General features: G+C 40.4%; 1 protein-coding gene and 1 long non-coding RNA gene across 5 annotated transcripts in view; one reads left to right on the top strand and one right to left on the bottom strand.

Moving 5' to 3' along the window:
• Window positions 1-13056, bottom strand: part of trim33 (tripartite motif containing 33) — a 31882-nt gene extending 18826 nt beyond the window's left edge. For all 4 annotated transcript variants that reach the window (XM_026153261.2, XM_026153262.2, XM_026153263.2 and 1 more), the window contains exons 1-4: window positions 12393-13056; window positions 4683-4801; window positions 554-707; window positions 57-189 (exon numbers count right to left, since the gene is read on the bottom strand). In XM_026153261.2, coding sequence (XP_026009046.1) covers window positions 57-189; window positions 554-707; window positions 4683-4801; window positions 12393-13041 — 1055 coding nt within the window. In that variant the 5' untranslated portion in view covers window positions 13042-13056. The remainder of the gene's footprint in view (window positions 1-56; window positions 190-553; window positions 708-4682; window positions 4802-12392) is intronic.
• Window positions 13057-17360: 4304 nt separating this feature from the next.
• Window positions 17361-20694, top strand: LOC145423063 (uncharacterized). Its single transcript, XR_013904175.1, has 5 exons — window positions 17361-17577; window positions 18306-19215; window positions 19484-19580; window positions 19954-20064; window positions 20513-20694. It is a non-coding gene; the product is annotated as an uncharacterized LOC145423063 (long non-coding RNA).
• Window positions 20695-21997: the final 1303 nt, after the last annotated feature.

The raw sequence follows: 21997 nt of genomic DNA, 5'->3' as shown, positions 1-21997 counted from the left end.
GAAAGCTGAAAGACAAGCAGCTGACAGATGAAAAAGGCATGTGCATGCTGAGCTACCTGTGCTCCTTGTGCTCCAGCAGCTGGCAGTCCCTACAGGTTAAAGTGTCACATGTCTCACAGAAAAGCTTCAGTGGCTCCTGCTTGTGGATGGGGCAAAAAACGGGCCTCTGTTCTGAGGTGCTGACAGACTCTGTAAATACACACCAGAAGAAGACATCATGAACACTCAGGAAAATAGTGATACTGGCAAGGAGTGAAAATGACCACAAGGAAAAAAAACAAACAAAACAACACAAGTCAATGGAAGATCAAACAAGACTGCAAAGAAAGAGAAAATAAGACAGAAGCTATAAGAAAACTAGAGATTGGATCCTCTCTCCAGCCTGAGGGGTTCCATCGAATCCATGAGATCTGCAGCACTATTACCATGGCAACAACCAATCAGCTTTACCACAGACACTGCATGTCAACTACTGTTTGCCTCATTCAGTCTTTTGTAATGTTAGCCTCACTAAGTAGCAGCCAAAACTTCACTGTAAGAGTCGGAGTCTTACCAGACGCAGCATCAGCATCCTCCTTTGTACGAATTTTGTGGTCCTTTGTGATTTTCACCCTCTGGTGGGCCTCCACACAGGTTTTACACAGCCACTCTCCACACTCCACACAAAACCCTATAGTTCCTGCATTGTCCTCACAACTTGTGCACACCTTGGAAAGACAACACCAATTAGCACCTAAAACAAAGTATCAAAATGTGGTGATATCATACCAACATCATAATCTAGTCTTCTTTTTTTTTTTAAACACCATTTTTGGGACAATGTAACATTTTGTGCTACCAAAAAAAAAAAAAAAAAAGTAATAATCCACCATTATAAAACATATTTTGACAAAGCATGAACTATCAAATTCTCGCTCTATGGCGCAAATACACCAAAGATATATTAATACAGAATTATTCTCACAGTAACTCTGTTTTGTAGGTAACTTGTTAAAACTGACAATAGTTTACAATTTATTTTTCTAACACTAACATTAAAAATAAGTGAAGGTTTAATCTTGGAAAAGTGTGAACTATACACAACTCTAAAAGGTGTTGGGGTATTTAATTCTGAAATGTTGTGGGTCATTTTAGTGGGTCACGAGGTGCAGGAGTGTGGTTTTACTTGCAGCAGTAAAAGAAAACCAATGAATTCAAACAATATTCAGCTTCTTCACTGCAACATAAATCTGCATTTTTAAGTTTTAAGGATGATCTGGTAGTCAATTTTGTGTCATCACTGAAAGATACTCATTTGTTTTGACAAATAACTGAAAATTAAAATAATATGATTACAACTAACTAAGTCTTCCACATTAAGATACTGGCAAAATTCCTGTTTGAAGAATCTAAATGACTCTTCAAGACTTGTTTTGGGAGACTGAACTAATGCCATTTTCATATGTTTTTAACGGCACGAGGATGGAAAGCCGGAGTGAAATTAGAACCTGAAAAGGTATAATCCAGATAAAAATTACCTCGTTTTGGTAAGCTGTTTGCACTTCCACAGATCATGTAATGCGCCTCAGTTTTGTCACTTGCCAGTTTTAAACAAGAACTAAATAGGATCATTCTGATTCATGTACGGACTTTTAAATATTACCAAACCCAGATTACAAGTACTTTAACTTGAACGCATCTACTTTGAATTATTGTATTTATATCATGACAAGTTGAAAATATTGAGGAGAACAACATGTAGCATGGTGTAATATTGCTAAAAGAAATTTTATGTAAAAAAAAAAATTATTTTTTTTTTGGGGGGGGGGGGGGGGGCTGTGTAGGTGTCCTTTAAATTTTGCATTTAAAGGACATGTATCAGTTTGACAGTCTTGTAACACTGTTTAAGAGTTCTAGTTTTCTTTCTTGACAACCTTTTGATTTTGACTTTGGTTTATTTTTTCCATTGTAATCCAGTCTGAATCAGGGATTATGGTAATCCTTGATATTCTGGATCACAATAATCATTATCCTGTTCAAACTAGAGATTTGATATGGATTAAAAAAAATTAGCTGGGTCACCTGATCCTATCTGATTACATGATTCTGTTGTTCCTTTGAACTAGATTTCAGGATTTGATCCTGTCTGATTGGATTAATACTACCAGATTACTTTTGAAAAACTGGACCCTGGTAGGGGAAATTTAAAATCCAGCTGATATTTACAACTTCCCTAACATCTAAAGATAAAGCTTCTGAAAGGAGCCTTGGTGTTTTTACTTGGCTTTTATCATGTCACAGGTCACAGTGTGGAGTTTGCATGTGCCTGCTTGGCTTTCCTCGAATTTCTTGCCACCGTCCAAAAACACGTGTGTTAAGTTAACTGGAGATTCTGAAATGGTTGCAAGTGTGAATGTGAGCATGGATGATTGAATGATCTCTCTCTATTAGTGATGTGATAGACTGATAACCTCTCTAGGGTAAATCCCGCCTCACACCCAGTGCCAGCTGGGACAAGTTCAAGCTCCCCCACTTACAACCCCAAATTGGATAAGTGCTAAAGCAGATGAACATTCACAAAGGATTTAAAATAAAAGCATACTAGAAGGTACCATCGCAGCCCACAGTTCTTCAGGAACAGGTTTACTGTCTCACAAAAACTGGTTTGAAAAACAAAAACAAAAAAGAAAAGAAAAAAAAAAAATCACCATAGTGGGTAACAGACGGTTGAACATTAACTAGAACCAGAAGAACAGGTGTCAATTAGGGCTGTGCAATATGACCAAAATCTCATATCCCCATATAAACATTTCTTATCCCGATAATGATATATATCATAAAGATTTCCCATTTTCTGTAAATTCAGTGAATCTTCGGCATCTTGACTTGTGTTTTCAGCTGGGTGTCATGTTCCTGGAGTTGAGTGTTTTGACCGATGCATGAAACTATATATTTTTAGACGTAAGTTCTAACGGCCGCCATTTTCTTTGTGAGAATTTATTACACGGCGTGTTGCGGGGAAAAGCTTGTTCTAACATTTGAGTCTAAGGTTTATTTTTTTACCACCTGATAGCTCTTTTTTGCTTCTCATTCGTAAACTCTCTCCATGCTCTTTCAACTGATACTTTCGTAGGTGGTTGAAGAAGTTTGCCGTGTTTGAGTCTGTGGTGGGGACCGGTTTGTGGCATCATTTGCATAGTACAGTTTTCTGGTCCGTGTCAGACTTTTCATTACCAAACCAGGTTCTCGATTTGTTTTGACTGGTCCTTCTGTTTGGAGCTACCCGGTTCTTCCTCATCATTACTGGCCATGCTGGTATTCTCATGGTGACTATAAGTGCCATTTATAGTTACTTCATGTTTTTATTTGAGGTAATTTGTCCTGAAATTTGATGTTTGAGAATATTGTATTTTGTCATCATTTCAGTTTATTTGGAAAAATCTCAACAGGATCATGAGCTTTATTGTGAAAACAGACGCATAAAACAGTCACGTATCTGTCCATAGTGTGGTTATTTTAAATATAAGAGAAAGAGAGAACTTTGATAAATTAGCCACTACAGTGACCATCAAAATGATGAAAAAATATTGCTGTAAACAGTGAATTTTGCGACACCACAAAATAAACAATAGCGTATAATATGAAACAATAGAAGTTTAATATTGTCATATCGAACAGCCCTAGTGTCAATGTATACAACTTGAATGAACCTTAACTATCCTTCTAGTCACAAGAATTTTTTAAAGCCATGCCATTTACTGCACAACAGCAATCAGATGAACTCATCTGATTTTGGTAAATGACAGCAACCTGAAGTGGATATGCTAGCCTGGAGATTTAAAGTTGCAACTCTTAAACAGTGCACGTCTTGATCTGTGTGACTGTTGCTTGGCAGCCACCTCAGGACTGTTTACAGCTACTTATGTGACATTTCCAACTATTTATTGATAAACATCAATGAGCAACTTGTTTAGAAACTGCAGCTTAGAAAAAGATCGAACATTTTCATACACGAAAAACTGAATATGTGCATCCAGTATAGTGCGTGAAGGAGGACTGTACTTGGGACAGTGAGGGGCATGACGTGCGACTGTGACAACATGGGTAATAGGTCGGATAGGAGGGACCTGCAAAAGGAAGAAATCTGTAACTAGTTGGCCCAAATTATTGCTGCAGTGGCAAATGGCTGCCTATGGATAACTTTTGAATCACGATTCATAGGCAATGGGACAGTGGAACCTGTGGTGGATGTGAAAATGGTTGAACGATACTGAGTTATTTCTGTTATTTTGTTTATCCAAATGCAGACAACAGGAATGAGTTGGTGTAACAAAGGCAACTCTGCATAATCAGATGAAAGTTTTTAACTAGTTGTTGAATATGTATTCTTACTCAGACGAACTTGTGGCACAGAATGAGCAAAATATAACATGTTGAATATGGGTCTGAGATACAACCCATTAATGAGTAATGTGTAATGAGTCTATATTATCCATGTTTACCAACTCACTTGAGTTAGTGTTACTGTATGTGCGTGATGTAATTTTCAGTTTTTATATGTTCACAACAAAAAGGACTGGATCCTTTTTGAGATTATTTTAAAGAAATTAAAAATTTCAACCTCAGTTGAGATCTTGCCAAACAGCAGACAAAAGTCTTCAAGCACTGGTCCAAATACAAACAAACCAACCATGTCTACATACCTGTGCAGCCTTTTCATCTGATGTGCTGGTGGCCTCTGTAGTATCTTTGACAAAGTAGTTGTCAATAATATCACTTTGCTTGTAGTCCTGGTGGCAAACCGAACACCGCATGACATTAACTAAAGACAGAAGAGAGAAAACAAGGAGAGACTGGGGTCAAAGAAAGTCAAACGTTCAAACACTGGACTGCAGATCAGGTCTTAAGCAAAACAAGTGATACTGGCTGATATTTAGGAAAAAAAATGGAAACAAGCCAAAGCAGCAGTCACCATCAAGGACAGGCCCATATCCAATTTATGACCTGGCTTATTAAGCTAAGAAAAGTCCTGTTTCAAATAAAAGGGAATAATAACCGTCCTTCAGCAGACTGTCTTATAATTTCTTTTAGGTGAATTCCTGTTGTTATTATGAATTCTTGGCACACTGGAACATCCATGCCTATTCATGGAAGCTAATTGATTTAGTGCTTGTCTGCAGAAGATTCAATCTCATCAGTCTTGGCATTTTATTAGCATATTAAATCACATGGTCAGAAAACAACGACTGTTCCACTTAATCATTTTATCTGGTTTTGTTAATGGAATTACTGCTATAATCAGATGCCAACAAATAATTAGTTCAGCACTTTCCCACACAATTTCTAAATCTAATATTAGTCACAAAATGAAACTTAAAATTAATTGGTGTAACAGAATACCCCTCCTCTACCTCATAAACCTATAAATCCCCCCACCCTCCCTCAAGCCAGCTGAGGTATAACCAGTGTAAACCGGTTTGAGCTGGTCTACACTGACTTGAACAGCATACGGCCGGTTTGTGTGAGCTCCAGCTGCATGAGTTGTTGTGTGATTGGTTGTGAGAACAGATGGACTAGAACTGTGTTGAGAAACCCACACAACCATACACAAAAGTACACACACAAAAACAAATGCACCACACTGATGTCACTTTGAACTGGACCTCAGCTCCACAACTCTATATATGCATAAACAAGTAGAAGCTTATTTTAAACTGGACAGGGCTCTCTGTCAAAAAAAAAAAAAAAGAAAAGAAAAAGAAAAAGAAAATGCGAGGGGAAAATAAAGCTACAGCATGCTAAAACACACACAGGTTGATTCAACTAATTAAATTAATTATCCAAATCCAAAATTATCCTGCAGAAGTAACTTGCATTAGTAGACAACAACAGGTTAACCACAAGTGATCCAGGCAAAACAGATCCATACCAAGAAGATTAAGTCTGGGTATGAAGCAAAGCTGAGCTTAAAAGTCCACATCTAACTTTGTACATCAGATAAAGCATTACTCAGTAACACCGTCAGCTACTTTTGGATATTTCAGTAATTACATCTGCAAGAACCACTACAGCACAGTTCACAACTGTACTGCAGCCCTGACCCTCTGTCAGACTGCAGGTGCTAGCATGTTTTGGCAATGGTGCCATGCAGAGAGCATCGTCTACATGTGCACTGTCAGCAGGGGGCAGTGTTAAAAAAATATTTTGGAACAACTTTTAATGTTGGCTCGTCTTGTGGTTTTGCTCAGAAGAGCAACAGAGAAGTCATAATGCACCAAGAACTTCTTTGCAGTGAAATGAAACCGAGCAAGAAAAAACACAGTCCACTGTAACCACTTTCTGATATGTGACTTTTGGCATTTTGGACCTCTTTAATATGAACTTTGCCATCATCGTTTTTCCTGGTTGTTTATTTTGTGTTATTTATTTTGAAGACTGCACTCAAGCACATTTGCATTGGCTGCATCCATCACTCTGGAGAGCCAAACACCTACAGACACAAATATAGTTCAGGTCAATTTACCCAACAAGGGTCTGAAATGCAAATGTCTGAAATTATTGGGTCTCATTACTGGGTTTGCCAGCTAACTAGTACATAGTCTGTATTGATATGAGACAACACTCCAGCACAGCCACCATCCTGTGTCCTGCCTCTTTAAAGCTGTATCCAGGCAGCTCACTCACCTAAACCGAGTATTTCCAGTAATGTGTGACCACATTTGAAACAGACCAGACTTTCTTGCTTTGTGCTGGATATGAGAGAGGAAAACTGTGGATACTATCCCAATCTGATTCTCCCAAACTTGTCTTATGTTCATGTGTGAAAAAAATTCATAATAAATTACAACAGCTATTACAGCCAACATTATAAATAAGAAGTATAAAGGTTCAGACACAAGAATGAATGAATGAATTCATCAGCATACTTATCTATTAACTTTCCCCACATTAGTGAATGTGACTTCGGAAATAAAATAAGAAGAAGACATGCCAAACCAATTACTCTTTTCTTTTACCCATTGCTTTGAATGAAACCAACCTCACCATTAAGCAAACTGGTGTTGACACTTATTACTATTGTTATTATAATAACAAATTCATAATAGATTTTGAAACTTTATGTTTAGGTTAACTGTATCAGACTGGAAGCATCTGTTTTCTTCCTGTATGCGTAATTTACTACAGCTACAGTTAAACTTGTAAAAACAAGGTGATCTGTTTTAAGCAAGTTTTGTCATTTAACAATATCTTGTACCACCGATTCTGAACTTTTAAAATCTCTACCCCTGCATATACTGTAACCTCTACATACAAGAGTGTTTGGACAGCATAACTACCCCTAAAAAGCAATGCCTAAATTAAAACTTTGATGTTTTATGACGTTTTTATAACAACACTCTTTTATTACAATACACTGATGTCAGCCTGCTAAATGTAAAAATAGTCATATTCATGAATCAGGCCCTATGGGTAACCCTGCGCACAAAAAGAGCAGATCTTAACAAATCACTGTGATAACAATAGACAACTGATTCATACAGATTCTGCATGACCTTTCATATGAGATAGTTTACTGATTACTTAATATGGTTTCTTGAAATTTTCTTTCAAGTTCAACTTTGACCTTCTGCGCAGACAATTAAGGTCAAATCCTTAGCTAACCTAGATACTCATGTCCCCCAAGGCTTAGTATATTCTTGTGAAGTTTGAAGGCGATCCATCAAGAACACTGGGTAAGAAATTTAACCAATTTTCACATTTGGTGTGATCTTGACCCAATTTAAATTAGCTCACGCTCTTATTGGCATCTACCATCAGACAAAATTTGAAAGTGAGTGGAAAAAAGAGGAAAACTGTATTCTTGACGGACTCACAGATGAACACTAAAAAAATAAAAATAAAACTAAAACTAAAAATCAATAAATAAAAAAAACCCACTACAACAACAAAAAACCCTCTTCAGCTTTGATCTCTTTAAAAAACTGTTTTGATGCAATGTAATAATCTCAAAGTTTATAAAATATTTGGTTGTAGTAGTAAGAATTTTCCCTGTAACCACTGAGAGCAGAGAGTTTATTATCCATCACTGAACCTGGCTCAGTGCTGTAACTGGGGCTGAGGGGACATTTGTCAAATCAAATCAAATCAAATCACTTTTTATTGTCACATCACATGTGCAGGCACACTGGCACAGCACATGCGAGTGAAATTCTTGTGTGCGAGCCCCACAAGCAACAGAGATGTGCAAACACAACAACACAAACGAGCAAAATACAAGAATGGCCAACCTGAAACTACTAAATATATGTACAATATATAATAGTGTATGCATTTCTGGATGTGTATACTAAATATTTTCCTACGTGTGTGTGTGTGTGTGTGTGTATACACATTTTTACAAATTAAATAGTAAAAAAATAAAATAAAATAATAATAATAATAAAATATATAAAATATACAGAGTTGAATATGTGCAAAACAAGTGGCATTTATATACAGTATGGAGTGCATAATGTTAAAGTTCCAGTAGTGAAGCTGAGGTGTCTATGTTTTGTAATGTTTTATATATTAATATCACATGAATCAATGATTAAAATCTGGTTACTAAGAAACTTTTTACAGGATGCACCTCTTAAAGTGACAGTCGTCACTCTGAGACGTGCCTATACTGCACCACTGAACATGCACTTAAATCTCTCAATAGTTCCTCCAGCAGAAAGACAGCAGAAGGAGCTAAAATAGGACCTCCCCCTAACAAAAAGGGTTCTAAGAACTGTAACCATTCCTAGTTCCTCCAATGCACAGACACAGAAATTTATGTGTGTGTGTGTGTGTGTGTGTGTGGGGGGGGGGGGGGGGGCACTTCCTCCACATGCTATAAAACCTTTTCTTAACACAAGGTCTAAAAGGCACCATATGTTAACAAGGGGAAGCAACCCTGCTTTGTTTTCCTAAACACCAGCCCAGGTATGACTGAGTGTGGCAGCTAGAGTCACAAAAGGAACATTCAAGACTGAAAATATAGAAGTCCCACTGAACAACAGTATATTCCCTGATGAGTGAGAGGCCATGTGATACAGAAGGCAATATTAGGGTCACTCCTAAAAACAGAACTTAGACAATGTGATATTAAAAATGACTCAAGAAAAAAAAAAAAAAAAAAGAGCTTGGTGACAGGTATTGTAAGAGATAAAACTGTGCTCACATAGCTAAAGATAAATGAAGAATTATATGAGTATAACTTGTAAGGTCTTTTGGATGAAGCAAGAAATACAACACTTGTCTAGCGTAGACTGACAGGAAAGTGATTGGTTTAGTTATACACTCTATCGACAAAGGTATTGGACAACACCGTCGCCATAGGTTTGAATTTAGGTGTTTCAATCCCATTACCATGTATGTGTAAACTCATGGACCTAGCCAAGCAGTCTGGCTTTACAAGCATTTGTAAAAGAATGGGTCATTAAAAACATCACAGTGAGTTAAAGTGTGGTACTGTGTAGGGCTGCCACGATTAGTCGACTAGTCACGATTACGTCGACTATCAAAATCGTGACGACTGATTTAATAGTCGACGCGTCGTTTGAAGCTTTGTAAGATCACAAAAGACGCAGGAATGAGTAGTAGGATTTAAGAGTGTAATAACGGACTGAAACAGAAGAGGGCAGCACTGCATGTACAAGGATGCCAGCTGCCGTTAAACCCTGAAGAAGAAGAAGAAGAAGCAGCTGTGTCCAAGAATTCATAGCGCAGCCCAGCTCAGTTTCCAACGACGGCGGCAGCTAGTTAGTTTTAAAATTACTCTTATTATTCTTTCTGGGTCACAAAATAAACGTTGAACATATTTCCAGGCGAGAATGTAACTGTATAAACCTCAAATATCTGCTCAGTTTATCAAGACACCACATATTTTCAAAAACGCGCCGACGTTTTCGGAGACGTCAGTTACCCACTAGCTCGATAGCGAGCCAGGGGCTAGGCTCACTAGAGCCCGTGAGAACACCGGACTCCCGGCAAATTGTTTTCAAACCCACCGCCTCTTTCGCTACTGAGGTTAAACATACATAAGTCACTTAGATAACTTAAACATGTTATTGTTTGGCTTTTTTTAGTATTTTATTTGTTCCTGAGTAAATCGGTTTGGCTGAGATTAAAGTTATAGTTTTTACACAGCTGAATAAACGTCAAGCAGACAGCTGATTATCAGAAGTGTGAGATGTTCGAGAATATACTCCAGTGTCCCGTTATATTTTAGATAACAAGGAGTTTATTAAACTTCATCGAAACAATCTGTAAATTTCATTAAAATTTAATAAACTATCATCTTGTCTTTATTTTTAGTTAAGACATACCTTAAACACATAAAGCTGTAAGCTAATGATAGTTATATAAGAGCAGATGCATGCTGGTGCAATATGCTGTACGTTTTACGTCCAATGGATGCATGATCTGATTAGTCGACTAATCGCAAAAATAATCGGTGACTAGTAGACTATCAAAATAATCGTTTGTGGCAGCCCTAGTACTGTGTGTTGATACTACCACTGCAACAGGTCAGTTTGTGACATTTCTTCCCTCCTAGACATTCCATAATCAGCTGTAAATGATATTATTGCAGAGTGGCAGGTTTTAGGAACCATGTTAACTTAACCAAAAAGAGAAAGGGGAAGACTGTAAAGTTACAGAGCAGGGTCATACAGTGCTGTGGTGCAAAGAAATCGCTACTCCTAAAGATTTGAACTGGCAGACTTTTAAACCTTGTCAGGCATTAACATCAGTACAAAAACTCTGCACTGGAGCTTCACAGCAAGGGCTTCCATGGCTGAGCAGCACTGGAGCTTCACAGCAAGGGATTCCATGGCTGAGCAGCACTGTGGGTGGCTCAATAGTTTTTTTCCACACAGTGTATTTTGTTGCACAGTAAACTTCGGTAATTAGAGTAACTCATGGATGACCTTCAAATTCATATAAAAATCAGTCCAATCCAATAGGGTACCAGATAATCCATCCAACAAAATGTCATACAATGACAGAAAAGTCACACAGTTGTTAAATTCTTGACAGCCTGTGTATAGTTTGCTGTAGTAGCATGTTTACAGCTGTATACCAGCATATGGTGAGTTGTTAAAGTGTTAGTCTGGGAAGACCAGCCAACCCAGAGCCCTTGCACCAAGGAAACTGTGTCTGAAGATTATTTCACTGCCATCCTCACATGCTGATTCGTGATTTTGGATAAAACCCAGCAGATGAAAAGCGAGTCTTGTCCATCAAGGTATCATTAGCCAGAGTCTACCAACACAAAGCCTGGTCTGCTTTCCTGTTTTCACTAAGCAGACATGGCACAGCTGCAGTTTTGATCAAAAGTCTAACTCTGCTCTCAGGATAAAGCTTTTGGTACACCAGCTGAAACGATCAGCCCAGGGGTGCTCTTGCTAAGCATCTGACAATCAGGCTTACCAAAAATCTATCAGAACCCAGGAGCCTACATTAGTCAGACTTTAGGATGTGTCCACTCTTACAGCTACAAAGGTAGCAAATATGGTGACAAGAAACACCTTCACTGCATCATTATGTTGCACCGCATTTACAGGACCTTATCTTGGAATTATGATTTTTACATCACATACTAAGTGAGCTAATCAGGGAAGATAAGGGAAAATAGCATTATCAAGAGAGCTAAATACATGAAAAGATAAATTCCACTTTATAGCAGTCCCTGCAGTTGCATTTCAATGACAACTTAGCACTCACATGTCTATTAAGTGCTGTACACACGACAAACATTTGGGTTTCTAGAAATCAGAATACACGCGTATAAACATTTTCAACTCAATCTCTCTGCAGATGAATGCTTCTTTGTTACAAGTTGTAACCGAAGCCTCGATTATACTCGGATGCGGACACAGACACGGACATATGAAGACACCACGGTAGAGTAGTCATTCCTGTTATGCTTCTTATGCACAGAGTATGCAGTGGTGCATGAGAAGCAGCAGCCCACAGTATTGTGATCAGCATCCATCCTATGTTTTAGCTGCTGTCTACTGATAAGTATAGAAAGGAGCCTGCTGAAAGGAAGCGAGACCCCTGCATAGCCGCCGCCTTCTTGTAATTCAAGCGGTTTTAATTCGTGTTGCTTACTGCTGTTTCCCATGTTTGTTACGGTGGACATTATTAATTCGTGGCACTTAGGATTCTCACCACGGACAGACAGACTACCTACCCAACAACAAGCTCGTCGTTTTGAAAGGTCAAGAGTCAAAATAAGCAAACAGGTGCCACATGGTCCACTTCAATCGCGATCGTTTACCCTTCCAGGTGCTGAATCCCAAACTTCCGATGAACAGCGTTAACTGAGAACAGATGAGCGACCCAAAAAGCGGCGAGGCCTGCTTACTTGGGGATAAACTCACCTATGTGCGTGTCCGTTTGTCCGTGTGGTCCAGGAACCTGTACGCTTATCTGTCTGTCTGGTTGCGGGATACATTTCAGGCAAAAGGAATGCAGACAAGGAAGAAGTTTTGGTTCACAGTCTCGGCTCTGAAGACTTTGTTTACACACTGCGCACGTATCCAGTAAATTAATAGGAGTGGATACCGGCGTGGCCGCAGAAGCCGCGGGAGGGGGGGACATTTTAGCGGCGAGTCCACCGACAGGAGCATCCCCGACAGCTTCAGCCGCAGTCGGCTCTGCATTAGTGCTACTGGTCCCAGCCGGGCTAGCGCTACCGTTGGTTTCTCCTCCCGCACCAGCAGCCCCGCTGCTGCCGCTGCTACTGCTGCTGCTGCTAACGTCTCCACCTTCACTGCTGGGTGTAGGAGCCTCGTTTGCGTTCTCACGGGGCTCGCCTTCTTCGTCCCCCTTTGTATTTGTTTCTATGACTATTACTGCATTATCGGTTTTCGTCTCTGGCGGCTCAGTATCTTGAAGTGAAGGCACGGAGTCCGACTTAGCAGACGTTTCCATATCCTCTTCGCCTTTGTTATCCGCCATCTTCCTTCCTCTTAGAACCGCTGCACATCCTGCGTAACTTCTCGAATCAGGAGTACGTGTGGACGTCATGACGTCGACGCCCCTTTGATTTTCTGCACACGTGATGCAATCTGGGATCTGTGCATGGGCTGAAACACTTTCCGAAAGAACTAAAAAGGCGTTAGTAGAGAAATACTATAAAGTAAATTAACAAACAAATGTAACAAATGTAAGTTTGTTGACAGCCGATATATATATATATATATATATATATATATATATATATATATATATATATATATATATATATATATATATATATATATATATATATATATATATATATATATTCAATTCAATTCAATCTTTATTGGCAGACTACATGTCCATAAAAACAAGACAAGAAACACACACACACAACTCCCCCCCCCCCCACACACACACACACAACACAAGGTATACCATTAAATATATGTATATAAATAAGTATATAAAGCATTTGTAAAAATATAAAACCATAATATACATAAAACACAATTACTTAAAATAAATCAATAAATACACAAACACTTTAACCAGTGCTTTCTGAGACTGGATGAGTAACGGGAACCACTCACTGTCGGATCTGTAAGTGCTAAAATTATACTGTTACTCGAACCATCCAGTCGTTCTCTAAAACTGAACATTAACTTTCTTAAAAGTGCTTTAAAAGTCCAGACACCCACAGCTACAAACATCTGACTGGCACTACCACTTCTAGGTATCCTGCAAAGGATTCTCATCGCATCATTATGCAACATGCAGCTTCTGCATGCTACATTGTTTGTAGGATGACCACAAGGGGGCAGTATATAGCGGTGTGCAATACGCTTTAAACAAAGCCACTTTAACTGGAAGTATATATATATATATAAAAAAAAAACACCCAGCACGCCCCTGCGGGCGGTTTATCCTTCAAGCTCGGGTCCTCTACCAGAGGCCTGGGAGCTTGAGGGTCCTGCGCAGTATCTTAGCTGTTCCCAGGACTGCGCTCTTCTGGACAGAGATCTCCGATGTTGTTCCTGGGATCTGCTGGAGCCACTCGCCTAGCTTGGGAGTCACCGCACCTAGTGCTCCGATTACCACGGGGACCACCGTTACCTTCACCCTCCACATCCTCTCGAGCTCTTCTCTGAGCCCTTGGTATTTCTCCAGCTTCTCGTGTTCCTTCTTCCTGATATTGCTGTCATTCGGAACCGCTACATCGATCAGTACGGCCGTCTTCTTCTGTTTGTCTACCACCACTATGTCCGGTTGGTTAGCCACCACCATTTTGTCCGTCTGTATCTGGAAGTCCCACAGGATCTTAGCTCGGTCATTCTCCACCACCCTTGGGGGCATCTCCCATTTTGACCTCGGGACTTCCAGGTTATACTCGGCACAGATGTTCCTGTACACTATGCCGGCCACTTGGTTATGGCGTTCCATGTATGCCTTGCCTGCTAGCATCTTGCACCCTGCTGTTATGTGCTGGATTGTCTCTGGGGCATCTTTACACAGCCTGCACCTGGGGTCTTGCCTGGTGTGATAGACCCCAGCCTCTATGGATCTTGTGCTCAGAGCTTGTTCTTGTGCTGCCATGATTAGTGCCTCTGTGCTGTCTTTCAGTCCAGCTTTGTCCAGCCACTGGTAGGATTTCTGGATATCAGCCACCTCCTCTATCTGCCGGTGGTACATACCGTGCAGGGGCCTGTCCTTCCATGATGGTTCCTCGTCTCCCTCCTCTTTCTTGGGTTTCTGCTGCCTGAGGTATTCACTGAGCACTCGGTCAGTTGGGGCCATCTTCCTAATGTATTCTTGGATGTTCGTTGTCTCATCCTGGACTGTGGTGCTGACACTCACCAGTCCCCGGCCCCCTTCCTTCCGCTTAGCGTACAGCCTCAGGGTGCTGGATTTGGGGTGAAACCCTCCATGCATGGTAAGGAGCTTTCTTGTCTTTATGTCAGTGGCTTCTATATCCTCCTTTGGCCAGCCTATTACCCCAGCAGGGTACCTGATCACGGGCAGGGCGTACGTGTTGATGGCCCGGATCTTGTTCTTACCATTCAGCTGACTCCTCAGGACTCGCCTGACCCTCTGCAGGTACTTGGTGGTTGCAGCTTTTCTAGCGGCCTCTTCATGGTTCCCATTTGCCTGTGGGATCCCCAAGTACTTGTAACTGTCCTCTATGTCTGCAATGTTGCCTTCTGGTAGTTCAATCCCCTCAGTTCTGACTACCTTCCCTCTCTTTGTTACCATCCGACTACACTTCTCCAGTCCGAACGACATTCCAATGTCATTGCTGTATAGCCTGGTAGTGTGGATCAGTGAATCGATGTCTCGTTCACTCTTGGCATACAGCTTGATGTCATCCATGTACAGGAGGTGGCTGACAACTGCTCCGTTCTGTAGTCGGTATCCGTAGCCAGTCTTGTTAATGATCTCACTGAGGGGGTTTAGGCCTATGCAGAACAGCAGTGGGGACAGAGCATCTCCTTGGTAGATCCCGCACTTGATGGTGACTTGTGCTATGGGCTTGGAGTTGGCCTCTAGTGTTGTACGCCACATCCCCATTGAGTTCCTGATGAAGGCTCTTAGGGTCCCATTGATCTTGTACAATTCTAGGCATTCCAGTATCCAGCTGTGGGGCATTGAGTCATAGGCCTTCTTGTAATCAATCCAGGCAGTGCACAGGTTGGTCAGTCTGGTCTTGCAGTCTCGGCTGATTGTTCTGTCTACAGTAGCTGGTGTTTTGCGCCTCTGGTATTCTTGCCAATTCCTTTCTGTGTCCCGCTCATGTATTGACCCATGTGCCTGTTCATCTTAGCCGATATGATGCCTGACAGGAGCTTCCATGTAGTACTGAGGCAGGTTATTGGTCGGTAGTTGGAGGGGACCGGTCCCTTCTTGGGGTCCTTGGGGATCAGGACCGTCCGGCCTTCAGTTAGCCATTCCGGGTGTCTCTCGTTAACTAGCAGCTGGTTCATTTGTGCTGCCAGACGCTCGTGGAGTGCAGTCAGCTTCTTCAGCCAGTAGGCGTGAACCATGTCGGGCCCTGGTGCTGTCCAACTCTTCATACTGGAGACCCTTTCTTGGATATCTGCCACTGTGATGGTTACTGGACCCTGTTCAGGGAGGTCGCTGTGGTCAGCCCTCAGATCCTCTAGCCACTGAGCATTGCCGTTATGGGTTGCATCCTTCTCCCATATGCTCTTCCAGTATTGCTCCGTCTCCAGCCTTGGTGGTGCTGTTCTCTTATTGTTCCCTTGCCACTGAGAGTACACCTTTGCTGGTTCTGTGGAGAACAGCTGGTTTATTCTCCTGCCTTCTATCTCTCTGGTGTACCTCCTCAAGCGGCTGGCCAAGGCTGTGAGTCTTTGCTTGGCAGTTTCCAAGGCCTCAGGTATGGACAGCTTGCTGTATTTCTTATGCGCCTTCTTTGTCGCACCTTTCTGCAACTCCGTTAGTTGGCTAACCTCCCTCCGTGCTACTTTGATCTTGCCCTCTAGCCTCCTTCTCCATGGAGGGTACTGCCCCTTGTCGCTGTTCAACTTGTAGCCAAGCATCTCACTGATCACTGTTGCCGTATTGTAGATCAGCTTGTTAGTGTCGGTAATCGTGGTTGTAGGTATTGCCCGTAGTGCTGCATTAACATCATCTAGCAGACCTTCTGAGGGAACTTCACGTAATCTTGGTAACCGGCTACGCGGGATCCAGGTTTCAAGCTTGGCCATGATCCTATTTTTCAGGTCAGTTCCTCTCGCACTCAACGATCCTTCTCCTATCGCACTTGGGGCTATGTACCCAATCTCGGGTGGGGGTGATGATATCTCCCCCCTGACCTGGCGTCCTGACTCCTCCTTGCCGTAGCATTTGTGTTGTACCTCGTCAATCTCTAGCTGTGAGAGCAGTCCCTTCTTTCGAATGTTATGTTGGAACACTGAGCTACTAGTTGTTTCACCGTCATTGTGGATGTTGGGTATCGAAGAATCCATAGGTCCCTCATCCTATTCATGTAGCCCCTTCCGCCGGGGTTACTTGCATAGTAGCATTCCAACAACGCCCTGTTTTCGTCTCTTGCCCACCGATGCCTTCTTGTTCCAGTAGCCCACTTTTCGTCAGGGTTCCCTGGTTCCTCAACATCTGACGCGGACCTTGTTGATCCGGGTGACGTCCGAGCCGGCATGCCTTCATATTTATCTGTCTCGCTCATGTCTGCGGTAGGCTTGCTTAGCATAGGGGGGTCTAGCCTTAGGACCCTTACTGGATACAGACGCCCCAGGCAGGAATCGAACTTGCGATCCTGGTTCCTTGCGATCCTCTGTTCCAAAGGCGTGTAGTCTAACCACTACGCTATCCATATATATATATATATATATATATATGGACGATCTGATTTCCTCGTGTCAGCATTGTTCCCACATCATCATAATTAATGTTGTTCCAGGTTCAACATTGCAAGTGACCAATCACCTTCTTGTGACGTCATTCCTTTGCGACTTCGAAATACCCGCCTTCGAGTATTTCGAAATACAAGTGAAGAAGCGAAAAACCGCCGCCTGTCCGCCGAATTTGAAGTCAATTTAGGATACTTTCCTTTAATAAACGGTAAGCATTATACATATGTTCCTCACTTGGCTTGCTGTTTGTTTGCTAGCGATAGGCTACTTGACGACAGCATTAGCTAACCAGTGTTCTCTAGACCAGCGTTCCCCAACTTTTTGGGTGTTTCGTGGCCCGGGGGTTGGGTCAGGCAAAATTGCAGTAGCTTCCCTGATCATTTTACAAACATAAGTGAAGAGAATCTGGACTAAAAGGCCTAGACTTATGGTTGTGTGCTGAATCTATGAATCAAACTATCACCTGGAAACATAATTAACTGGTCCATAGCTGTGAAACTGGACATGAGTTCTTGATTCTATGGAGATTAACAGTAATCCAGAAATTTACAAATTTGTCCCAGGGACATCGCGTAGATGTTGTCCCTGGGACATCGCGTAAATGTTGTCCCTGGGACATCGCGTAAATGTTGTCCCTGGGACATCGCGTAAATGTTGTCCCTGGGACATCGCGTAAATGTTGTCCCTGGAACATCATGTAGAAGTTGCCCTGGGACATCGTGTAGATTTTGTCCCTGGGACATCATGTTAAAGTTGCCAGAGACATACCATATGAAAGTTTAGCTTCTTTTAGCCCCTGTTTGTTTTATATTATTTTATATATATATATTTTTAATATTATATTTAATATTTACATTGTATTGCAAAAAACCCCACAACAAGTTAAAATGAATTAATGAATATTGACTAATTAAACCTTCGTTATTTTTCCACCAGAAATGGACGACATAATTAGAAGAAGTGTTCTGAATGACGAAAAAAAAAGAACTGGAAAAGACACACAACTTTGGTTGCATGTGTCACAATGCCAGGAGGACCCATTCAGTGTTGTGTTAGAAAAATTGAACTCATTAACCCTTCATGGACATTATAAATGTTTAAATGTTGCCTCAGGTAAAGACAGGAAAAGAGACTATTACAAATTCAACTGCATCAGAGCTGGGAAAAAAAGTCGAAACAGCTACAGAGCAGTGGGCTGTAAGGCCTATGTTTCATTTAAAGTACTCAAATGTTGGAAAGACCACACAGTCATCGTGCAGCGTACATATGATAAGCATGATGGGCATGATCCTTCGGACCCAAAAGACGCACATTTCAACAATATTTCCAGTGATTTGAGGAGGAAGATTGAGGAACTGCTTTCCCTTGGAACTAAGCCAGCCATCATACTAACCGAATGTCATAAATGGGCCAAAGAACATGGACACAGAGATCTTCACAACAGAGAGCATTTTGTCACACCACGTGACATTGACAGTGTTAGAACCTGCATGATGAGGAAGAAGCACTTTAACTGTGGAGACAGTCAAAGTGTACATACCTTACTTAATGGAAAACATCAAGAACATGTTCTCTTCTATCAACCATACACATCTGACCAAGAACTAATGATTGTTTTGCAGACACCTGTAATGAAATCAAACATGGAGAACTATGCAAAACAGTTAGTATTTGTTGACACCACGCACTGCGTTAACCAGTATTCATTTCCCTTATTCACACTTGTTGTAAGAGATGATCATGGGCATGGAGTCCCTGTGGCCTATGCTATTGTCAGCAACGAAAGTCAGAAAACCCTGGAAACTGTTCTTGGAATAGTTTGTGAGCATTTCCCAACTTCCCCGAGGTAAATAATACATTGACAGCTATTGATTTTGAAATAATTCCTTTTCAAAAAAGTTATAACATGCCAGAATCTAATGCTATAGCTGCAGCATGGGCTGCAAAAAACTTTCCTTTCCAGTTGTTAAAGTTATTCCTATAGGCTGTATGCAGTATTTTATATATCTACTTGTGAGTTGAAATGTTTAATTTGGCATTGAAGTGGTGCTTTGAGATAGCAAAAACATTTTCATACTGTTTAATCTCATTTAGTGTTTTCTTTTTTTCTGTAGAGCATTTATGGTTGACAAAGACTTTGCGGAAATAAATGCTTTGCAGAAGGTTTTTCCAGAGTCAGCTATCCTTCTATGCTGATACCATGTCTTGCAGGTAAACCACATTGTTTTCTTTTCACGTTGTCTAAGATGCACCTGAAACACATTTTTACAACAGGGTCCTGTTGTCATGATTTGCCTCATTGTGATATTCACCTACTCAGGTTAATGAATATAAAGGGATAAAATGTTGAGTGACTATGTCCATCCATTTAAGACCACAGTGCACTCATCTTCTGGTGGCTGCTTCCCAAAGCTCTTTTTGACATTTAAAAATATGTTTGCCTGGTTGATTTCTGTAATGCACAGGTCCTCTTGTCCAGTGAGTGACAAAGTTATTTTTGGACGTCAGCTTTCTTTTATGCTTTTTGTACAGCTGCTCCTCTGTCTCTCTCTCCAGATTAACTTTTTTTCTCTTACATTCACAGGCTGTTAATCGATGGCTTTCAAAATCAGAGTCCGGGGTCCATGGGCTTTCTAACACCCAAAAGAGAAATGAAATCATTTCTTTCTTTTGTAAGCTGAAAGCTTGCACATCTGTAAGTGTAATTTGTCTATTTCACATTTTGATTTCTTGATTACACTAAGAGCATAATAACTTTCAGTTGCTAAAAAAAGTTACAGAGAGATACAAAATAGATTTTTGAAACAATTTCTAAAACTGGCTTCTTATCTTGCTTATCAAAACAAGTACTTAAGCTGTGCAGAACATCATTGTGTCACCCACTGTGCAGTAGAACTTGTGAGTGGGATTCTTTCACAGACAGATGCTGAAACCAAATATGCTTATAGGTTTAGTGTTCCTTCTTAGCCATTGTAAGGGAAGAAATAATTGCTTCTTAATACAAAAACACGACATATTATTAATAACTTAAAATTCTTAATGTTATTCAATAAAAGGAAAAGGGCTTCAATACATAATATTAAAGATTTCAATAGGTCTGTTAAATGGATTGAAATATATTCTGTTGCATCCAATTCTCTTAGGAGGACGACTTTAAAGCCACATCAGCAGAGTTCTGCCAGACATTTAAGCAATACCCTTTGGTGTGCCAGTATTTTCAGAAGCACTGGGAAGGCATTGGCCACATGTGGTGTGACTACGGCCGTCGCTTCAGTCACGCTCGTTCTGAAACAAACAATGTGATTGAAAGGTATGATTTATTATTTTGACCTCATTCAATTGTATTGCTGAAAAAAAAATATTATGCTTTAATCCAAGAGGCTAAACTGAGTAGGTTCGTCATGTCATTGCCAGAACAGGTTTTAGGCAAATCCTTTAAATTCTAGCAGCGTTTTTTATGTTATCACAACAAAAAACAGAGTAGGTGGATTCAGCATCGACATTCCAACAGTCTGTGAAAATGAATGTGAACAGTCGATAACCACTGAAAGAGAGACATCCTCTGGAGAAAATGAAAACCTTTTGGAATACAAAACAAAAAAGAGAAGAGTTAAAGCTAAGTATATGCACAAGTAGACTTTTGTGTGACATTTCAAAGGGACTGCATCCATTACTTCTGTTTATTGAAACCTAAAGCTGAATAGCTGTCTTAACTTTCTGCCAAGGAACAGTTGAAAAGAAATTGTTTGGTCTCTCAAGCAGTTGTTATTTATGTGTGTTATTCATTACTTTGGCTTGGTTGCTGTTTTTGATACAAATTCATCTGTGCCCATTGTAATATTTTCATATGTTACTATTTTTATATTGCTATGCATTATAAATAAAGGATTACTTATTACTATTAAAGGTCTGCATTTGTAATTGTTGGTATTATTTATAAAATATGCGCTCTTAAGTTTTTTGCTCCATAAAATGATACCTGTCACTTTTTGGACATAGAGTATCAGCTGTTGAGAATCCTGGCTCATACAAAATAGAAGTAAAAGGTTTCAACATCCAGCCTTTTTATGATTAAATACAAAGTGTAATAACAGAGTTATTGGGGTGTGATTTTGTTAATAGTTAGTCTTAAGTATAAGTTTAATAGTAATGAGTAAGAAAATATAGCCAGAATAATGGAATGAGACTAACATCTGACCTCACACTGAGATTTGGTATGAAGTGGCATGTTTGTGCTAATGCTGACATTGGGGCTCAGAGTTCCTCTGTGTGTAAATATTTGTGAACATTAACTTGGCTAATGTCCAAGGGTTTGACTGCTTTCCTGTTGGATTGTATCACAAAGAACAGGGATAAGAGCACCAGTGGCCGTGCACACCCTCATCTCTCTCCTTCACCCGATCATTAGTGTTGGAAACCGGCATTAGCTCAGAGTAGATTAGACTTCAGTATAGTGCAAGTGATTTGATTTTATGATTATTTGATTCAGTTTTTTCTGTGTTCAAGCTCAATTACTTTAATAAAATATGTTGAATTCAAACAAATAAATAAACAAATAAACTGTGGACATTACCCTTTTAAACCTTTCTGAAACAAGACAGGTAAAAACCAGTGTATAAAAGTTTACA

Source organism: Astatotilapia calliptera, chromosome 20, assembly GCF_964374335.1.
Source record: "Astatotilapia calliptera chromosome 20, fAstCal68.1, whole genome shotgun sequence".
NCBI lineage: Eukaryota > Metazoa > Chordata > Actinopteri > Cichliformes > Cichlidae > Astatotilapia > Astatotilapia calliptera.
This window is presented reverse-complemented; position numbering and strand designations above follow the sequence as displayed.